This window comes from Anguilla anguilla, chromosome 6 (assembly GCF_013347855.1).
Source record: "Anguilla anguilla isolate fAngAng1 chromosome 6, fAngAng1.pri, whole genome shotgun sequence".
Lineage (NCBI taxonomy): Eukaryota > Metazoa > Chordata > Actinopteri > Anguilliformes > Anguillidae > Anguilla > Anguilla anguilla.
Genome location: NC_049206.1, coordinates 53,928,771 through 53,951,298, shown reverse-complemented (window position 1 = coordinate 53,951,298; position 22,528 = coordinate 53,928,771). Strand labels below are relative to the sequence as shown.

The 22,528-nt window shown below is 48.1% G+C and overlaps 1 protein-coding gene across 2 annotated transcripts in view; it reads right to left on the bottom strand.

The window, feature by feature from the left end:
• Window positions 1-10,267: 10,267 nt before the first annotated feature.
• ehd3 (EH-domain containing 3) overlaps window positions 10,268-22,528 on the bottom strand; it is a 29,332-nt gene continuing 17,071 nt past the window's right edge. For both annotated transcript variants that reach the window (XM_035422458.1, XM_035422459.1), the window contains 3 exons: window positions 17,915-18,327; window positions 14,240-14,404; window positions 10,268-11,925 (listed from right to left, as the gene is read on the bottom strand). In XM_035422458.1, coding sequence (XP_035278349.1) covers window positions 11,398-11,925; window positions 14,240-14,404; window positions 17,915-18,327 — 1,106 coding nt within the window. In that variant the 3' untranslated portion in view covers window positions 10,268-11,397. The remainder of the gene's footprint in view (window positions 11,926-14,239; window positions 14,405-17,914; window positions 18,328-22,528) is intronic.

Below are 22,528 nucleotides of genomic sequence, written 5' to 3'. Positions count from 1 at the left end.
TCCTCTTCCAGAAAACTGAAAGTTGCTGTAGTGGCCTAAGCACACATAATGTACATGTTTTTGTATCATAATTCAGGAGATCATTGCAGGAATCGCTTCAGGAATTACTCTGATGCTTGAACAGTAGAAATATGCAGCAAATTATCTTTGAGCAGCAGGATTTCCAATGTATATTTGTCACTGAAAGAATGCATGAACTCACAAAACAGCCACAGCTAGATAGCCTCACTACTCCTCTCCCTCTTAATCAGCTGGGTCAAACCAAGTTCACACATACTTAGCGCACGCAATCAATGCATAACAAATACCAGCCTCCCCAAAAGCTTATTTTTAGGTGTCTTCTTAACCTCTGGCCATTGTTAGTCGCTACGGCAACTTTGTGCCACCTCCCTTCTAAGTGATGTCACAAAGGACATAGATCCTCTGTTCTTATCCTCACATCTCGGTCACACACATCCTTACTATACATATCCAACTGACAGGCGATCAATCAGGGAGGGTAACACACAGGGCAAAAATACCACACAAAGAATGATTTGGGAACTGTTCTTTTTAAACTTCTGTTACGTCAAGGTCGGGACCGATGTTCGTGGCCTCAAGTCCCTTTTGCCCTCCGTGAAAGAAATTCCAGGGGGACTGGAAGTCATTTGTGAATTTGTTTGCTGTGGGATTATAGACAGAGGGTAGATTCTAATCCTGGTGCAACACAGGCATTGTCCCCTCTAGCAATGTAGTTAATATGAATTTATTCACTACAGTATTCATACATGCAAAATATATAACATGAGTTCAGAGACACTTCTCAGCTTGCATGATTGCACTGACTTGCTTTGGGGAAACACATTAAAAAATAGCAACACAATATAGAGAGTAACTACTGTCAAAATAAGCAAAAGCAAATGCACGTGCATAGGTTCAGTCAGCCAATGGTGACTCAGGAGCTTCTTGCTTATCATGCAGATACCAGCTAAGCCACAGCATTGGAGGACTTCTACACTGAGTAGCAGCCCAGAGAGCCGAGAGAGCAGGTGTCCAATTCAGCAGAGGGGTGACCCCCCAAAGTAACACTATCACCGAATGTGCGTCACCTGGGAGGAAGCCCCTGCAAACAGCCAGCACAGGGCATTAAGATGATGGCTTTATGTATTAGAAAACTGACAGCATGTTTCAAATTCAGGTGCTTGGAGTAATAATAATAATAATAATAATAATAATAATAATAATAATAATAATAAAAGCCATTCCATCCATATGGAGCAAGCCTAATAGAATAATAACCAGTTGATGGTTATTATATTTTTAGGCTTGCTGTTGTGGTTATCATTAACTTTTCTGACTGCATTACTGGAGAAATAAATCATCATTTTCAGAATCTCTGGCCAGAGGTGCTCAGTTTATAGTCGTGTTTTTGGAGAGCAGGGCACGCAGCTGTCTCCGGGATTGCAGTTGTGGCAGTTGGGAACGTTCTGAACTGATCCCAGGGGCACACAGAGACTACCCCACCCTTATTTTTGTCTCTTCATTCAGGACAAAGAGTGAGGTCACACGAAGGTCGTCACAGGCAGTTGTCTTTCACCTTGTACACAGGAACCTACTTTTCATTATTCAATCTGCATTTTTTTTTTACCCTAAACATGCAGTGGAAATGTGCATAGCCTCTAAATCACCCATGAGAGAACATACCAAATGTTCATTCCGACTGCCTGTCTCCACCCTATCTTTCTAATCAATCTTTCCAGAGTTTTGGCTATGACCTCCCATTTTGAACGTTTTATCTTCCTAACTGGGGAGTTTTCTTTGCTCGCTGGCCGGATTTTTTAGGGGTTCAAGCATGGTCTTGCCCAATTTTTCCTATTTCCTGTTTTTCAGCAAAGCACCCTTTGTGACAGTGTCTCTATAAAAAGCACTACACACAAAGATCATGCATTCATTTGAAAAGCTAAATGAAGGAATGTTTTTATTCGGTCTTGAAATGAGTGGAACATCCGTAAATATACTTTTGAAAGGCAACTTTCAAAGGCACTTTTTTTTTTGAAAAAGTGGAATTATGGACTTTATTAAAATTTTAGAATTCTTGCACGGGACAAGTAATAGAGAGGGACTCCAGTAAGTGACTGATCTCCATGATCCATCACAAGGAGAGTTTCAGCGTCTTTATTTTGACAGTCGGGAGAGCACAGTTTCTGGAGGCGGGGGGTCAGAATTCCTCTGATGGTGGTGGTGTAATAGCGGGTGCTGCTTCCACAGCTGCAACGCCCCCAGGTCCCCAACGGGACACACCGCACTCTCCGGGACGGGCTGGAACAACAAACACCCAAAGCCGTGTCCCGGCAAAACGGGGGTGGGGGGGGCTGGGGCTTTTGGAGGTGGGTGAGGAGACAGCAGAGAGGGCCCCCAGCACACGTGTCAAAGATTCTCAGAATGATAACTCTGTTGACCTCCAACAGGTTATCCAGCCAGGGCTTGGAGACAGAGAGCATCACCTGGGTTGGATGGGGACATTGCGTATGGAGCAAGGCGGGTGACCGTGGGGGAACACTGCTAAAATCACAGCTTAATTAACCACAGTGTTAAATAGTTCACCTTTCCCGCAACGTGCTCCCTGCTGCACGCCCATACTGCTGACGGACTCGTGTCTTCCCATTTTCCCCTCATGTGCTCAACTCCATCGCAAACACAAGGAGGCGACAGAGGTCCGGTACTACAGGACAGTGAAAGGCTTGTTCTTGCCACATCTTTTAAAAGTGTACTGACGTCACACCTATGAAACCTATGGGGTCCTGGGGAATTTTCGTGGGGAAGTTTGGCACACTGTTTATTGAACAACAGAGTGTAATTATGTTATCTGTGGAATGATGCTGGCGTTGTATTATGTAAATACAATGGCGAGATTAGTCTGATAGTGGCTCGTAGGCTGTGTTCAGCAAGTTAAGGTATATTTCTTTGGACCCCTGCAGTAATTTAAGAAAAGATCAGCTGTCATTTTCTTCAGGAAAATATAGCCATTTCAAAGAACTGGGAAAATAGCGCCATAAAACTCACAATTCCACACTCGCTGTAAGGTCACGACGCGAGTTAATATGACTGTCTGTATATCACGTGGTTTCTCGCCTCCCGCTGAACGGGCAGCACAACCACATACTACACTGCAGACTGACTCACCTTCCGAAGTTTCCCCGTTGCCAGGACAAATAATTAGGACCCTGGTGTAAGGTTTCATAGTAGCGCATAAAACCGGCCGCGTGACTCGGCATCCTCCCATCTGACACGAACCAGGGGTGCGCGTTTGTCGCGAAATAGAGCCGAGCTGCGAGGAAGAGGACTTTCCCAACCAACACAGCATCTGCGACACGCGGGTTGCAGCTTCCAGCAGCTACGGGAAAGCGCTCGTGAGGCGCTCAGGCGCGTGATAGATGGAGTCATTAGCGAGGAGCCATTTCGGTTTGCGCTGGCCCATCATAGAGACCTTGGCAGAATGATTATTTTCATTTGAGAAACTCAATCTCAGATACCGTCTAGGGCAGAGATTTATACACCAGCAGATTCGCGACGCGCTAGTTGTTCCCATTTACGGCACGGGCGCTCCATTGTCACGCCGGGCATCGCTCAAAGTGCTGTCACAGATGCAGCGGGCTGATTAAAACACCTCCCGGTCAGAGAGCGAGAAAGAAGAACAGCACGTCCTGCTGAGGGAGAGCATCGCTATGGCGATGGAATTTTGGTTGCGAGATCTAGTGAAACGCATTCAGTGGCTTTACCGTTTTTCTGCAAACCCCGTTTAATTGTTTTGTGGGGCACAAAAATCAAAATGTATGCTCACTGTACGGGAGTGATAGTCAGCATTGTCCGGAAAAGTAAGACCTCTGCAATAAAGTTACAAGGGCAAAATGAAAAAGCACAGTATTCCCCAGATATCAATACCAATCTGTATGGTTGGTTGGTATCACTTTGTTGTACGTCGCTCTGGATAAGAGCGTCTGCCAAATGCCTGTAATGTAATGTAATGTAATGAAATAATTTACATAAATATTATTTAAATACAAACATGTCTCGAATAAATACACAGTCTAGCTTTGAGTGAGATGTTTCATGTAGGCTGTATTCAGGAAAATGTCTAAAGAGGTTAACGATACAAGGCCCATACTATGAAAAAGACACAAGAAACTGACAATTTAGCGATGATAAAGTAACTGCTGAAAAACTATTCCTCTGTGTCCCTATCGTGCCCCACACGCCTGTCATCACTTGTGCGAAGTGGTCTTTCGCAACGTTAATGAAGTGACTGGTATTACTGAGGTCTTTATCAGGCGTACAGCAGATGGAACGGCTCTGCAGTAACTGTGCTGAACTCCAGGTGAGATAACGCTGAGAGACTATGAACTGAGGGTCCGTAATGTCATCTCCATGCCTTATGAGACAAGCTTTGTCTGACACATTTAACTGTGATTGGCCTTGTTTAAAATTATTGTAATGACAATTAGACTGCCAGTCAACAATGTTTAGACCAGTCAGTAAAAAAATACTGCAGCCTATATGCACGCACACACGCGCGTGCGTGAACACACACTCTCACGTGCGCACATTCCTTTACAGATATGCCCTCATTGTTGGAACTGTCAGTGACATTCACTGAATGTTTTTTTTATTGTTTCCTTCAGTTGTTTCCTTTTTTTTTTTTTGAAAAAGCATATATTTACTCAAACCTCTTGTGGTAAAAAAAAATGTGACAGCCATTTTAAGGTTCAGTGATAGGATAAGAATTTCCTCTGGAAGTGATAAGAAATTCCTGTTGTTGAAGAATCCTCTGCTTCCCAGCTTCCAGGAAATAGTAGTAGTCTAAAATATCATGTAATGTACCGTACAGTTTGTATTGTTTTTGGGAGCATTGTTTCACGCCAAGCCCCACCAGGGTAATAAAACCTTTCTAAAATTAAACCTCTGTGTTATTTATATTTCAAAGCAACAATGATACCCATAATGAGGCTTTGTAATGTGCTTGCGGGAAAAAATGACTATGACTTAATGGCCATCTGCATTGCCGCTGTCAAAGAATGGCAGATGCCGTTTAGCGCTGATTTAACCTGCTTCATTCTGCACAGGGTCAAATGCACATAAACTAGAAACTGGCCCTTAGTCTTCCAATTAATGCACAGTACATAATGCACATTTAAACTATAAAATGCATTTTAAAGCCACCCCTCCCTGTTTTCTTCGTTCGTTCATATGTATCAGGGAATGTTTCTGTAACGTTTGCTTTTATAACGAGCTCCCGTTAGTAAAGCGCACTGCCTAGCGATACGCACCTCTCCGCGGGGACATAGACGGTGAGGAGGATGGAGGGATGGGGAGGGATAAAAAAAAACAAACAAGGCTGGGCGTGAAAGGAAAGACCCTGGCCTATGCCCGGTCAGAGTGTGCCGGGAACCGGCGGCATATGCGCGGCTCTTCCTGAGGGAAATGGAGAGAGTGGCGGATGTTACTTCGGCGCGTCCTGTGTCGCGCATTTTCCTCCGTCCCTGCGCGGGAATCGAAAACCGAGTACCCCTCTCGAGGAGCCGGCCCCCTTGGGTGGCGGCCAAGCGTAGCGCACCGCACTGTGGATGAAGGACAGCTCCCGTGACAAAGGACATTATTTCCTTTCTTTCGCACCGTGAGAACAGACCGCAACTCCATGGACCTCTGGCGGAGTTGATAGCAACGGTCTCCTCGTGTGCCCCATGCCGGTTTTAAAATAAGAGCTGATTTGAAATGACGAGGTCCTCGGGAGCTTAGGGAGAGATTCATTTCCTTCCCAGCTAAGGGATGTTTCTCTGTGACCTTTCAGGGGAACTTCCCGGCACCCTGACCATGCAAGGTCATTTCCTGCCTATGGCCCCATTTTTTGTGGGTCCCTCAGTCCCTGAGAAACCCATTTGAAATATTTTAAAATTCAAATCAAATCAAATCAAATCAAAACGTATTTATACAGCTCATCTCACGAACAATTGTCACAATACGCTTCACAGACAACCTTGGCCTAAACCCCCACAGGAGTAAATTGCTGTAATTCAATTTACAGCAATCCAGCATCCATTAATTTTCCTGTTACAGTGCATTCCACCTGACCGAGCCCGATTTACTCAGGGGTCTGGTATTACCTGTTCTTTATTCAGATATCTGTTGCTTTTGTCTCCCTTCATCCACACCATACCGAATTAGATGTGGGCCATCATTCTTTCATTTCGAGAGAATTCAGAGAATGCAGCCCGTGAAAAGAAACAAAAGGTGTTGGCTTTGTATTTTCAGTGATGACAAGTGTTCATTCGCCCATATCAGACCCTCAAATCAGCTGCCTCTCTGTAAGATAATTTAGAATTACACAATTGTAGTTTCCACCTAGAAGAAAAAACACTTGGCCTCCCAGGATTTAAAAAAAAAAAAAAAAAAGTCAAAGTCCCCATCAAACCTCACTGCCACACAACAAAAAAACCCCATAAGCAACAAAAGTGATTTCAAACACTTTTTGTTGCCATTTGTGTTCTCAATGTGCAGTAAAGAGCTAATATTAAGACTGCTACAGCCCTAAACACTGTCAACATGTCTTACATGGGCATTTAGCAGTATACCTGGTAGTAACCAGAAGGAAGGCATGACGAAGCAATATATTTAAAAAAATTAAAGCCTGTTAACATTGCTCAGGGAGGTGTTGAGGTTCTGCTTGCGGTGTCTGTCATGTTAGCCTGCGTGGAGAATTGTTCATTGGACATAATGTTACACGCGCCTCAGTTTGTGTGAAAATTACCAAGTGTGATTGAGCGTGCATTTTACAACCGTTATGCTCCTGAGATGGGAAATGATCGATGGACACACTGCAGCCCATTTATTTTTGCATCAACCGCGCAAACGTTCTCCACAGATAACACTGAAGCTGCATAAATCCATACAAATGACAGGCTACGATTGAACTACACTGTCCATCACGCTGTCTAATTTCAGGAAATTGAGCTATGATGCGACATATCTCATTCTGATGCACATGTAAAATGTCAGTGATGTAATGTAACGTAGTGTCGAGAACCAGCAGCCACAGCTGCATTTTCAGATAAATTATGACTCTGGATTTTTATTGGTTAACTGACTGACTAATTTCAGTGCTGCAAAATGGCAAGTAGATGCTTTAAATCTCGCCATCTCACAACTGTTGTGATAGACATCAGTTTGGTCCTGATTGGAGAAATGCCCAGTGGTGTTCCATCCAATCCAACAGAGCCCATTCACCCCTACCATCAGCAGACAGAACACCATAAACTTGCAGCCTCCGGATTGGTCCATTTGGGATCATTTATATCACCCTCTGATACAGATTGGTTCACTTGGGGACATTCATAACACCCTCTGATAATCATGTACCCTACTGAGGTGAATGTCAGTGGGAAACAAGAGATTGTCCCCCCCGTTGCCTCACCTCCAAATGACGTGGAGAGCACGGCGTGCGGAAATGTCCTGAGCTCACGATGAACTCTGACCCAGGAAGAGGAGGATTCAACAACTGTCCACCTCTTCCAAACAAACAAGAATGGCAGGCTCTCCGTTGACTTACACTTCCTGCCCTGCATAAACCCCAGGGGTCTGAAATCATGGGGGGTTCATCCTAACGGGGAGAGGAACCGGGGGGGGGGGGGGGGGGGGGGGGGAGGTGGCCCGAACATGGTGTTCATGTGAAGAGACGGCACCCCTGAGCACCGTTCGAAAACAGGAGGGTTCCGAGCTGAGGGGGCGAGAGAGGATCTGCAGCAGGCTGTACGTCACACCGTCAGACAGACAAACGGATGCTGCGTACAACACTCTTCAGGCAAAAGAGATAAAATGTCACATTCAAGGCAGGAACATTTTAGTATGTGCAAACACGATTCATACAATTGAAAACATCTGCAGCAGCACTTCTGTGATGATAAGTGTCATATTTTCTGCATGAGCAGCACATTTAGCATCGGGTTCGGTTCGAAAAATAAGTATTTACTGCACTTGAAAGTTTTTTTTAACCCCTTTCTAGTGCTTCCAGACCTGCTGAGTGTGTAATTTAAAGAATTACCCTTGAAGTGAATTCTTCACACATCAGTTCTCCAGGTCATGGGCTGTTCGTCTTCCTGAGTTATGTCTGTGAAGACCTCCGCGTCTAAGGAGACGGAGGGCAGCATCCCGAACGCTTTTGAGCCGCAGAGGTTCAAATTTACAGCCGTCTCGCTAAACAAACTCCAAGGAATGAGTGGAAAAAAAAAACACTTTAGCCAACATTTTTTTTTTGTTTGGCGAAAACGAGGCCTCCTGCTCCGGCTCCCCCCTGCCGTGCATGCGGCCAAAACAACGCAGCACATCCCACATTTCTGGTGGGGGGAAACCCCATCGACAGAAATGTCAGAAAGCCGCTAAAAAACACGTGCCCCCTCCCCCGCACCCCTCCCTCGTTAGCGGCCGAGCGGAGGGGAGGGCGGAGGAGCGTGTCGCGCGGCGGATCCGCTCGCCTCTCGTGAGGTCACGCCCGTCCACGCGGCTTCAATCGAACGGAATAACGCGCTCTGGAAAAAGGACACAAGCAAAGCGAGGCGGGGGAAGTCTGGTTTAAATGAACGGCATTTATTTTATTCGGTTGTGAAAGCTGAGCATTCCCCCCCACCCCCCTCCCGCACCGCCCCCACCTCCCCCTCACCCCAACAAACACACGCACATTCGCGGAACCCGTTTCTCACCCTCAGGGAAAGGTTACAAGGAGCACACGGTCATCAGCTTCTGATACATAGTCTGGTTAAACACGTACACAGAAATTGGGTGGAGACATAACTAAGCTACAGAGGAAAAGGCCCGAAAGACAGACAGACAGACAGACAGACAGCACACAGTTAGTTATGAACAATGCAGCCCCCCAGAGCTCGGCCTTGCTCGTCTGCCCACTCCCCCCCGCCCCCCATCCCCACATCCCCACATCCACCCCCCCAACACACCCCACCCCCCTGCAGAAATCCAGAAATGAGCGTGCTCACTGCAGATAGAAGGAAGTTCTGATCCAGCCCCTTAACGCAGAACACAGTCCAGCAGGTCACTCCACACTAATGGAAAGACCGCTCAGCAATTCAGTAGAGAGAAAGAAAAAAAGACAAAGCAAAATTATTTTCAATCTCGACCAAGAATCGACGGCGAGACAAGGAAACGCTGTCACATTAACATTACGCCGCAGACTGCGGAGTGTGTTCCACCGTCCACACAGAGTACGAACGTATTAACATTTATTTAATTTTCCACAGTGTAACTGTTGAAAAATGGAAATTTTAATTGGTTTCAGTGAAGCAAGCAAGCAAGCAAGCGAGCGGTTTTGTATTCTGGGCAGTTTGCTACAATATGGGTCCTGCAAATGGCCAATGAGTACATTCACAGCTTGGGCTATTCCCAGTTTAGCTGCAGCTGCTAGCTGAAACGTGCGCTAATGTATGGAAAAAGAAACGGGCTGCGAACATCTGTCCAATTACCACGGCACTGACAAGCACTCCACGGGACATTTAACACCTCTTTGTTGACGATAAAAATACCAGAAGCAAGAACACCGACCACCAACTTCTGCTATCCAAACAGTGCCTACGCGAAAGAAACTAAACGAGACAAACAGCCTCTCCTTCATAGTCTTTCAGAATCACAGACTTCCACATACACTCAGGATCAAAAACAAAATCACCCTCTGGGTTTGCACCCCACCCGCCAAAATCATCCTCTGGGTTTGCCCCCCACCCGCCAAAATTATCCTCTGGGTCCCTCCCCTCCCCCCACCCAAAGTACATTAGTCTGATAATCACCTTGGCTCCGTACACTTCCTTCCTTCGTATGTACTGCACACCACGGCCAATCCAAACTGATGTATAGTAGTCCACGTCTAGTAGTGGAAGACTACCAGAAACATGATTAGGAATACAAATACAAACAGGCTATCCCGTGATCTCCTCCAAACTCTAAGCTTCTGGCTTATTCTCAAACGCAGAGCATCGCACACAAATTGCAGCCAGTTACGCCACCGCTGGACCACAGCAACTTCCTTCTGATCTCACAGTCTCGGTGATAGGACTGACAGTCGTTATGTGTCAGCCATTAAGTACACATACATTTCAATACGGAGAAGCAGGCCACATCATTTACTCAGGAAGAAACTACAAATACCAGAGTCCAAGCACACAGTTTGAAAAAAAGAAAGTAGCAATAATCGTTTTTTTCAGTAAATTTAAGTAGGGGAGAGCTAGGTTGGGTGTCACTGGGAGGGGAGATGAGGAGTTTAATTGAAATTATTTCTTCTGAAAACAGTACATAGACAATACAGGTAACCATGTTCTACATACTGAACAGAAAGGCCAAATGATATCTGATTACATCATCCTTTTTAATTAAGCAAATATCCAATGAGTATAGATCAATACAGGCACTGCAAAGCTCTACTTTTTTGACCAAATGAATGCCAGACAATTTTACAAATGCCACTCTCCTTTGCCTTCCCTGTGTAGTAAGGTCTCTCTCTTTTTCCTCCATCCGACTTGATCTGAACTGTATAAGTAACATTACTGTAAGAGGCTAAATAGGCATTAACACAGTCATCAGACAGGGATACTATAGTTCTAATGTCAATTTCAAACACTACACATTTAAAAGTCTCGACTGGAAATTTTTCCGACATGACAGCTGTACATTTTAACAGTCTCTCGGTCAGGCTAGAAAGGCCTTGCATTGATCATGATGCCGCCTGTTCACATGAAGAGAATCTCACTAGACCTACTTAAAAAAAGGGTTCATATCAGTACATTATTCCAATACAATTTTATATTAAGGATAATATCTACCAGTACAAGGAGAAGTAAGACTGAAGCTTGACATTTATTCTTTTCTTTGTCATTAAGCATGCCATGTCCCTCCCATCAGAGGGATCCTTTGATATTTGACAAACAGAAAATATATATATTTTGTTAAACAGTTTCCTACAGTTTTTGAGCTTTTTTTGGAGTCACGTTTCATGGCTTTGACCCAAAATCTTCACTTGACCTGTGGATGTATGTATGTGCAGATGTGCGCATGAGTTCCCCAAAAGCTTTACCCCAGACAAACCTTTCCTGAACCCCCTCCCACTCCTTTTCAGCAGGACAAGTCCCTTTAAAAAAAAAAGAAATAAAACCAAAAATAACGCAAAAGCAAAACGGCAAGCAAACGTCTGCAGTCCCTCCCGCTCAGAACGGTCACAGTCTCGAAAATGTTCGTGATGATTTTTATTTGTATCCTGTCAAAGCCTCGTCACCCAACCCCGATTTATTGCCTCCTCTTCATCGCACCCCTTCCTCCCCCCCCCGTCCCCTCCCCCTCCCCCACCCAAACCAACACATCCCACTCTGCATTTTATTCTGGAATTTTCCTCTTGGAGGGGGGTATCAGGTGCGCTGGCAGGTCGCAAGGCAACTCGTGACCTTCCAGTTTGACCTTGATGAGGTGGTTGGCCAGGGCGAACTCCTCGTCGTCCAGCATGCCGTCCTTGTCGATGTCGGCCAGCTTCCAGATCTTCCCCAGCACGGTGTTGGGCAGCTTGGACTTGACCATCTCCTTCTTGGCGTTGGCGCCCGTCACCTTGCCGTTGACGGGCGAGAGGGTGTAGAAGATCTCGTCGTACATGGGCTTGTCGCGCGCCACCACCCACTCCACCTCGTCGATGCCCTCGCCGGCGCCCTCGCCGTAGCCGTGGCCGAAGGGCCCGTTGAGCGTGCCGTCGAAGGCCCCGCCCTTCACCACCTGGTTGGGCCGCTGCGTCTCCTCCTGCCGCACCAGGACCATCAGCTGGGCGATGTCGTGCGCCAGCATGTCGTCCACCGTGTCCAGCAGCTTGGCCTTCAGCGGCTGGAACTTGTTCAGGTCGTGGGCCTGGAGCTGCTCCTGTGGCAGGGGAGGAGAAGCCGTGCTCAGTAATAATCCATCCATCCATCCATCATCTAACCCACTTATCCTGGTCCCCTGGGGGGCTGGAGCCTATCCCAGCATGCTTTGGGCGAAAGCTTACTCCTGGGTCCCCTGTGGGGCTGGAGCCTATCCCAGCATGCACTGGAGCGAGAGGCAGGAATACACCCTGGACAGTTCACCAATCCATCTCAGGGAACATATACGCAATTCACTCACACACTCATACCTATGGGTTTAGATTCTGTATGTCTTTGAACTGGGGGGGGGGGGGGGGGGGGGGGGGGTGGAAGAAATGCGGAGAACATGCAAACTCCACACACAAAGGCACCGGCAGGGATTCAAACTGTGAGGCAACACAGAGACCACTGCATCACCATGCCACCATAATAATAATAATAATAATAATCATCATCATCATCATCATCATCATAATAATACTACTTAATTTATGTGGCACCTTTCATGCAATAGTTAAGGTTTGCCCAAAGTACATTACAGCACAGTGAAAAAATGTTTAATAATGTAACACACAGTGATAAGATCATTTTTCCATCATTTAAAATTCAATTTTATTTCAATACTAAAATAATAAATAACACAGGAACACGAAGACATGAGTTTAAAAAAGCTGTTAAAATTTTCCCCAGATAAGGACCACAGCAGACACTAAAATCGTGTACCAACATGACAAGAAGTCTCTTGAGTGGAAGGCTGTCATTTCGCATTACAAATATTAATAGTCTGAGATCATTTTCAATAAGGGGAGTCATCTGTCAAGCCAGCGGAGGGATTATGAACCAATTAAAGTATTTCTTGTTTGGTCCCCACCGGACCTGTCACTTTAAACTGTGTTTGCTGATAAACTGCAGTGTGTACTTTGCTGAAGAGGAGCCCGGCTATCCTATGACTGGCCTGTGATAAGCGGGAACACCCACTCACTCCACTCACTGCCCATCAGTACCGGAGCCACACTTCATCAGGAGAGGGACCAAAAATCAGCACTTAATTATTCAGGATCTGGATGAAAAATGAACTGTTCTGCGGTTCTTTCCACCCAAACAAATGCTCATGGGAGCGTGCACACACTCGCAAAACACGCACACACACACTCGCAAAACACGCACACACACACTCACAAAACACGCACACACGCATACACACACGCGCACATACACACACACACACACACACACGCGCACACACGCAAAACACGCACACACACACTCACAAAACATGCACACACGCGCACACACACACACACATACACGCATACACACAAACACACACACGCGCGCGCGCATGCACACACTTAGACACACACACACACACACGCACACAGACACACACACACACACACACACACACACAGACACACACACACAGACACAGACAGACAGACAGACACACACACAGACACAGACAGACAGACACACACACACACACAAACACATGCACACACACAAACACATGCACGCACACAGACACACACACGCGCGAACACACGCACACACACACGCGCGCATGCACACGCACATGCACACACTCAGACATGCACAGACACATACGCATGCACAGACAGACAGATACAGACAGACACACATACACATACACATGCACACACAGACACACACAGACAGACACACACACACACACAAAGCAAACAAAAGCAAATACACACACTCACAGAGCAGAGGAGGAAAGCAGCCCTTAACCCGAGTGCTGAATCACTTCCTCCTGGAGGAAGCAATGCCGTAAATCTTGAAGGAAGAAGGATCGCCTCCCTCGTCAGTGCATCTGGCTCGGGCTTGCTAATGCACTCTCGGGCGCGGTCTGGCCTTCAGATGCGGGTACCAGATATAACCTGCTGTTCGGAGTACCGATTCTTTACCGTGTCAGAATCCCCCCCGCAGTGCTCGTACACTACAGGGTGATTGGGTACATGTACATCACACGGGTGTCAAACTCAAGCACTATCGTCCTGTACCGTCTGCGGATTTCCCTTCAGTCAGCAGACGATTTAGGCGTGTGGACTTTAGCCAATCAATGACTTAACCACTGAAGTGCTGAAATGCACCACAGTCCAGCAGACACTGTGGTGCTCCAGTAACTGGAGTCTGACACGTCTAGTACACCATGCTGTGTTGTGTTATATCAAGGTATATATATGTGAAGGTGATTGCGTACATTTTTTTCCCCCATTCAAAATGCATCAGCATTCCAAGACACGTCTATGATACACGGAGGATAAACATTTTATCTAGCCCCCCACTTACAGCACCCCCGCTCTCACCTGCATCTTCTTGATGTTGGGGAAGTCCCCGGGGGAGATCTGATGCTCCCTCTCGATGCGCCCGTAGATTTCTCCCAAGCTGTTGATCAGCTCCTTCTTCTTGTTCTCCTTGCCAAACACGGAGGGCATGTCCTTCTTCAGGGAACTGATGATGTAAGCGTGGACCTGCAGGAGGAGACCAAACATGCCGAGACTAAATAAAACAGACCCATACAGTGCTTATGCGCGGGAATGCAAGCAGGTTGAATGTCTCCTGAATAGAGTCTATGACAAGGCCTTCAAATCCAGTTTACTGGCCATTAAAGTTCACACAGAATTAACAGCTTGCTCCCTCTATGATTAGGATTAACATAGGATTAACTCCATGATTCAATACTTAAAACAAGCTACAGATGTTACATGATGGAAAGAACCAAGAGGACAAGTCATTCAATCAGGAGAACTCTCAAAAAGGTTTTGAATAATTTTCTCTCAGTGTTGGTAGTAATTTCTGTGGTACTACAAGCAATCCTCTTGCATCACAGTTTCCTATAAGTAAGGTATGAAACTGCCACTTAACCTTTTACAGATACACAGTTATAAAATTCAAATTTAAATACACATGCAGGCGCAAGAGTACGTTCAGAGCGACATTTGCTGTGATGCAATATACGCAAGGGCAGCATGGTATTATCCATTTCCAGTGATCAGCACAAGGAAGACACAGTAAAACAAAAGCTTGAGTGATCCATCACCCTTCATCACTATCAAATGTATAATGACATTTGGTGCCACTTTATCCAGGACTAGCCAGAGTCTGACAGGAAACATAAAACAGTATGAGAAAAAACTACTGAGCGCTTTCACATACGGAGAGAAATGTATACACCTTAGTTACAGCGTGGTTACGAGGGCGTGTGCTTGTCCCTGACTGTAGTTCTTGGTCCCTTCGGTCCTGTTGCTTCCTTATGACAGACCGCTTTATGTCAGGAGCAGGAAGCATTAGCGAGAGCCTCTATGACAGGGCTGTAGGGGTAGAGGAAGGCCGCAGCCAAAGGGCACGGTAACGAGCTGACCGCTCGTTCCTCTGGAAAACACCACTCCTCATAATATCACGTCGCTGTTGACAGGGGGGAAAGCGTATATCTTTGCCCAGGACAGTGTGAGGCATCGGGGATGGAGCCGTGAGCAAATGGGGCGGGTGGGGTGGGGGGACGCTGGAGGTTTAAGGGCAGCAAACGTCCTGTTCTGAGAAGAGAAGCCGCCCACGAGCTCTCCCAATGTTTCCTCCCGGCCCGGAACGACCCATCTGGGACGGGCACGGCACGTCACCGTGGCGCTGGAACACAGGATCTGCCCCCCCCTGCACGCCCCCCCCCCCCGGGACGCTGCTCTGCTCTGGGCAAACAGGAGACAGGGCCTGGGCACTACAGGACAGAGTCCCAGGCACGGTCAATGGCTCAGTACACGGCCTTTTGTTTAGTTTCACCCACCTTCATCGCTCCCTCCGATCGATCGCGTCCGGTCTCACGCTCATTACGGCCAATTATGTCATTTCTGCTGAAAAAAGTGACCTCTACGGATGAGAGGCAGGCGATACCGTGTCGTGAACAGGGGACTGCAAAGTGAGGCCTACAATAACCAAGTCTATCATCTACTCCGCAAACAGCGAGAGGGGAAAAAAGGGGAGCCAGGGGGGACTGAAATTGGAGCCCTGCTTCATCTCCGCAGGAACAAATACTGCTGATGTCACCGAGTCCCGAAGCCTTTCAAGGTCCCTTCGGCTTGGAGCTCGATGACGGCCTGGTGGGCCACCCTTCCGCCCGCCCCCGGTCCGCCCCCGGTCCGCCCCCCCCTCCGTGGCGAAGTGTGGACGTGTGGTTCCGGGCCGGGATGGAGGCGGGAGGCGGGAGACATGCCCGGAATTCTGATGCTCATCAATCAGCAGAGACGGGTCAAAGACAGACGCGCAGAGCTGGCCAACCCCCCTTTAAAAGCTGCAATAATTTACTGCGGAGAAAAACGCGTTTAAAGCTGGGCTGCTTTGGAGAGGCACGACCTGGGGCGGGGGACGGGGGGCGGGGGGCCGTGGACAGGGCCAGGGCCAGGGGGGGTGGAGAGAGAGCGAGGGGGTAGACTCCTGCTGATCCTGAGAGGTTAGTTAAAACCCTGGGCAGTGTGCATGTTGGGCCACACTACTAAATAACCATCCCCCGCATATAACCACTGCCCTGACGCTGGAGGGAAGGGGGGGGGAGGGTGGTCTCAATAGGCCAGCAGTCACTGTAATGACTGGGGGAGCATCACCATCCCCCCCCCCCCCCCCCGTCCTGTGAGGGAGCTCGAAACCCCCTCAGCATATTTCACTCTACAGCTCAGACCTGAAAGAGGCCCTTGGAGTTCAGAGAGCTAACAGATGGAGAGGCGACGGAGCAGGCAAGCTAACGGCTGAGCGCGACCGTTTCTGCACAAGCGTTCCTCCAGATGCCTTTAAAACGGGGCGGGGCCCTTCACAAGCTGCCCCCCCCCCCCCGCCTCCCCACAGCGGCGGCGGCAGTTGACGACTGAGCGCACGTAGGACCCCCCCCTCCCCCCTCTCTCTACGCCCCACGCCAATCGATGGGCTTTTCGGGCTGCAGCCGCGGGGGATCGATTCAGCTCGGAGGGGGGGCGGGGTTCCGGTTCTCGGCGGGCCGGCTGTGAGAACGAGACCCCCCCCCGCGCCTCTGATCAAAGGCCCCGCCCACACGCAGGCCGCCGCGACGCGGACGACAGCGCCGCTCGCTGACGAGCTACAGCCCCGCGCGAGCGTCCTGCGGAGGAGGCCCCAGCTACGGCAGCGGTGGCGGTATTGGCGGGGGGGGGGGGGGGGGGGTAAAGTGTTTCGGCGAGCGGGTTCAGTGAGGGTGTCCCAGGGTTGCTTGCAGAGCAGCCACAAAGGGTTTGCTGCACGTAAAAGACGAGACCAGCACAACGTAATTTTGACTGCCGTGGGAACCGTACCGTTCTGAAGAAGGGGATTTTTCCCCTTCACCATCATACCGTTATAAAGAAGGGGATTTTTAACACGGGTTGCAAAATGACTCTCGTGCAGCAGCAACCAAAACGATGTGGCCGACTTTCACACGACTTTCTCACTCGAATCCCTCACCCGTTTCTGCGTGGAAAACAGTAAACAAACTCTCAGAAACTCCATCATAATAGGTCAAAGCACAGTTCCCTTATACCTGTTCATTAAATGAATCTGATAGTACATTACTGAATATTTACCTACTACACCGCCGTAATGTCAGTTCTGGGTCATTGAAAATAGAATTTGATCAGTGAGATGCATTGTTGTTTTCCAGCATTAAAAGATGTTTCACCCATGCACCTGGTTGGAGTATTGATTTTTGCCTAACGTTGTACTCCGTGTCACAAACATTTCATTGTGTTGTGATGTTTTGACTTGAGCTAACAGATGACTTGAATGCAAGAGGAAAGACAAATAGCAAGACTACCAATTTGCTGGTGAAAATTGATGAGTCACATGGTGTTCAACGAAGGATGATTGTTACATTGTGTGAGATGGGACTCCAATCATTGCTCATAGATCACAAGTCAGTTGGCTAAATAGGTCATGGCATGGAGTTTGTGTTAACCACTGGCTCTCGTGTGTAGACGCAGGACTGAGTCAGGCTCTGGACTGAGGCCTACCTTGGCGAGCCGCGCCCTCTTGATGAGGTCATTGAGCTTCCTGAGGGCCGCGTTGCGGGGGAGGGACTGGATGTCCTTGAAGAGGTCCTGCTCCTCGGCCTCGAACAGCTTGCGGTTGTCGGGGATGAGCAGCGGGTGGGACCAGAAGGAGCCGATGTAGACGCGGATGACCTCGGGCGTGTTGACGATCTTGCCCAGCGACCACATGAGGGCGCCGTAGACGCGCATCAGCTGCTGCGTCTCGATCTGGTCGGCCTTGTTCAGCACCACCCGGATCTTGTCCTCGTGGTTCTTCAGGGCCTTGATGACGTCGGAGAACTCGTCCGAGATGTCCAGCTTGTGGGCGTCGAAGAGCAGGATGATGCGGTCCACCCTCTCGGCGAACCACTCCAGGACCGCCGCAAAGTCGTAACCTGGGAGGGGGGCAGAGGGTGCGGGGGGGGGTGAGAGCGGTCAACAATCAACAACCCAATGGGGCACTCATTTTTCTGTTAACGACCAGTCCTTGGAAACAGCCATGTTTACGGATCTGCTTCTGGTAAAGAAAACAATGGAGTGGAATGAACTTTTGAGGCTCATTACTGGACGCATCTTTCAACAGCGTTCATTAATTTAGGGGGAAGTACGAAGAGGAAGCAGACTATCCTCACTTGAACTGCCAGAGCTCCTGCAAGAGCAGCCAAACCGACCGTGGGAGACTTCGGCGCTCGCGTCGAAACGGTGACGCCTGAGTGACAGTCGTCACCATTCCGGCTCAAACCCCCTTACCGTACTGCTGCAACGGTTGGAAGCAATACTTCCTTTTTCCCGTGAATCTTCGCACTGTGCGAATGGAGTGGGGAGTTCTCCCTGAAGGTCGCCTGTCACTGCACCCTGACAAGGTTTCTCTTTTTTTAACCCCCCCCCCCCCCAACTCATAAAGAGCAGAAAGCAGACTCGTTTCTCGAATCCCTGCGTGACCGCGGGACTGGGTTAACGCAGTCAGCCGACATGGCGGCGAACCCGACAGCTTTCGCGTGACGCAGGGGCCTGCTCCTCTCGCAGCTGTGGAGAAACCATGAAACGTCGCCAAATGGAGGGGAACCACATTACTGTAACACCGACAGGAACCACAGAGACCGAGCCGTGAACCCCGAGCATGACTCAGAGAGACAACTGGTCATCTTGCTGATTGAACAGGAACAGAATTTAATACAAAGCCTTTAACTTGAGCAGAATGAAGTAACACACAGTAATAAACTTCTCTGTCCCTTACATAATTGGTTCTATTCTGACGGTCCAAACATTGTGTAAGAAAAAACGAATACATTTTATTTCGAATTTCTTTGAAAAATGAAGATATGTCCAACATCTGTCATAAGCAATACTAATTATAAAACAGTCCAGAATGTAGCCGTTGCAGTGTAATGAGAAATGCTCATTATAAAGCAGTTAGCCGCTGCAGCGCGATAGCCGATGTGAATTATAAAACAGTTCGGAATGTAAGCACAGCAGCCATGTAACCGTCACATTCTACTTCTGTGAAATTGATGCCACATGGTTCTGAAACAGCCACCACAGCGCACGTTCAAGCAACACGCCCTATTTCAGCTAACTCTATTTCAGTTAACCCCAAACGCCGCAAGTCTGGACCGTCAAAACAGACTCAATAGCCGTAAGTGTCATCTCTGTCAGAAGATTATGTGCTTATGAATATTACGCACATTAACGGGCACTGGGAACATCTCAATGTCTGACGTCTCAACAGAAAGTGTATTCAGCTTGAGTGTGATGGAATTTCATTTCCTTCATACTTTCATAATGCAAGCCCTGATTGAAAGCAGGCCTTGAATCGATGATCTATCTCCCTACATTTTTTCTCCTTTTTGGGGATTACTCGTGACAGCTGAAGTGCTTTCCTTGGCTTTAAACCAGTGAGGAAAATTAATTCCCCCCCCCCCCATAAAAAAAAAATCTTCACCTCGTCCTGGAGCTCTGCGCTCTATCACGTGGGCGTGGCCAGTAATGTCACACTCCAATGCGATGATCACAGACGGGCTTTTAAAACCGCACCAAACGGCACCAGCTCCTGATCTCAACGGAAAACAATGTTTCCGTCTGATCTCCGTGGTTACGTGGCCGCTGGTCGCCGTGGCTACGTGAAAAGCTGTCGAATAGGTGGAGACCACGGGACAGAAGGGCCTGCCCCGCCCTGACGGCGGTAACGTGCCGCGGGGCAGTCTGTTACAGCTGGGGTGCGGAAACTCGGTGAATCAAATTCACCGCGTCGTTTCACCTCGACGCTGGGTTGTATCTGAACGTGATTCATTCAAATTACAAGTGATTCGGTCAATTGAGGTGACCGCCTGTCACATTCAGCACTTTCCTGCAGTTTTCTTATTTAAAAAAAAAAAAAAAAAACCCTTTGATATGCATCCTTACCTTGGTGCAATTTAGCAAACCATTCAAGAGAACGGGAGTCACAGAGTATTTCAACAAGTGCTCATTTAGTTGTGGGGGGGGTGAATTAGTGTGTTAATTCTTCAAATCAGCGGCATGGAATATGGCGTCGGCGGCCATGTTTCCTCGGGGGATTCCATGCGCTAACGGGGATGAACGCTCATCCCTTTCGATTTGGCAGTTTCACGTGAGGGCTGTATTGCGGCCTGCAGTGCCAGGGCTAAAGGAGGTCAGGTCGTTTGCTCACCGGGAATAGAGTTCTGCAGCAGGCTAAGCTACTGCAGATGAGAATCTGGGGAAGGTCTCGCTGAACTGCTAAGTGGGGAAGGTCTTGTTGAACTGCTAAGTGGGGAAGGTCTTGTTGAACTGATATGTGGGGAAGGTCTCGCTGAACTGCTAAGCTGGGAAGGTCTTGTTGAACTGATAAGTGGGGAAGGTCTCGCTGAACTGATCAGTGGGGCAGGTCTCGCTGAACTGATCAGTGGGGAAGGTCTCGCTGAACTGATCAGTGGGGAAGGTCTCGCTGAACTGATAAGTGGGATGCATTGAATAAGATCCACCGTGCTGAATGAGGCAGGACAATATGAGCAGTGAAACTGGGGGGGTGTGGAGGGGGGGCTTTCATTACAGCAGTGATTACTGAAATTGGGGCCAGGTTGTGTTAATGTCGGGGGACCCAGTTATTTCAGGGCAGGTTCTGTTGGCAAGCTGCGGGTGTTAACACAGCAAGGGCTATTTCAGCATTTGGCTTCCAGTACAATACCTCCATACGGACATTTACGCAGAAAGCTAAAACCCTCTTCCTGGGCAGCTGTACATGGGGGAGAAAAAAGACAAAACAGCAATGAAAACGGCAGATGAATAGACGATGTTCAGGTGCTCGCCTTCTGAAAAATAAGGGAAAGGGGGTTTAACCGGTCCAGCTGAGAGAGCCGGCAATGTGTACGTCTGCTTTGAATCGGTGACTCAACTTCCTGTGCGAACTCTGGTTTCTGACATTATGCTTGCAGACAAATCGGATTTCCGTGCAATGCTGTTTCACTGCAAGGACTATTCCGCAGCAGGGAGAATTTACAAGTAAAACGTTAAACACTGTCAGAGAGCATTCAGGGAGGAGAACGAAGGTGCAGATCAAAAGGTGACCAACAGCCTAATTATCATCTATGCAAATTAGAAAATTCATACAATAAATAAACAACACCTTTCATTCAAGATTCACATTAAAGCGATTTCATTCTGAAAGTTGAGTCTGCCGCACTTTCCACCTGCGACAGACTCAATCGCCATGGCAGCCGGAGAACACGAACCAGGAAGTGCATCTTTGAACTGAAGCTCAGAGAGCCTTTGAAGTGGCAGCGCTACACAAAGACGGAATCGCGCCGTCGACATTCCGGGGGGCGGGGCCTCAGACGGACGCGAGGCCAGCCGCGCCGCGCCGCGGCACCGTGTCAGCGTAAACACAGCTGCGAGAGAGGGGGCGGCCGCCGAGCCGGGCTTCGCCGCTCAATCAAAACACATTCAAAGGCCGTACGGGGCGCGCTGTTTATTTACTGTGGCAACGCGCCAGTTTCTGAGACCTTGTGCCTCGCAAAGTGGGTAAAAAGTCCTGGTTATACAAACACGGCTCTCCGCATGTTTCACAGTTTTGACAGTCGCTTTGAACTGAAATTCAGAAGGAAGAATGTTACGGTACAGAAAATGACAACTAATCTCTGCACTGAGGTGGTCATGATAAGACTGGTCAATATATAAGCTGATCAAAAAAATGTATGCATTTCTTGACCGATTTAGGCTATTAAAACAAAAAAGTGTGCCATACATACTGTATATGCTACAGGCTACATGATCTTAGGCTTGTAATAAGATCATTTGACTGCAGAGTTTATTTGGGACACAATGTCTGGCTAGTTTAACCATTAAATAAATGGGAAATGTTTAATGTAGCTGTTTATGGTCAGGTGGTGCGGACATGGGCCTCATTCTGGAGCTTCGGGCCAATATCGCCTCCATATTTCACCTGCCTGCGGTTCCACACCAGTGAGCGGACACCTGGAGCAGCGCCAACAGGAACACCGCACACCTCCCATCTTCATCTGGCTGAAGACTTCATAAAAAACCTTTTTACATGAAAACATTTCGACTCAGAGACACTCTCATCCAGGGACCCGTGCACTG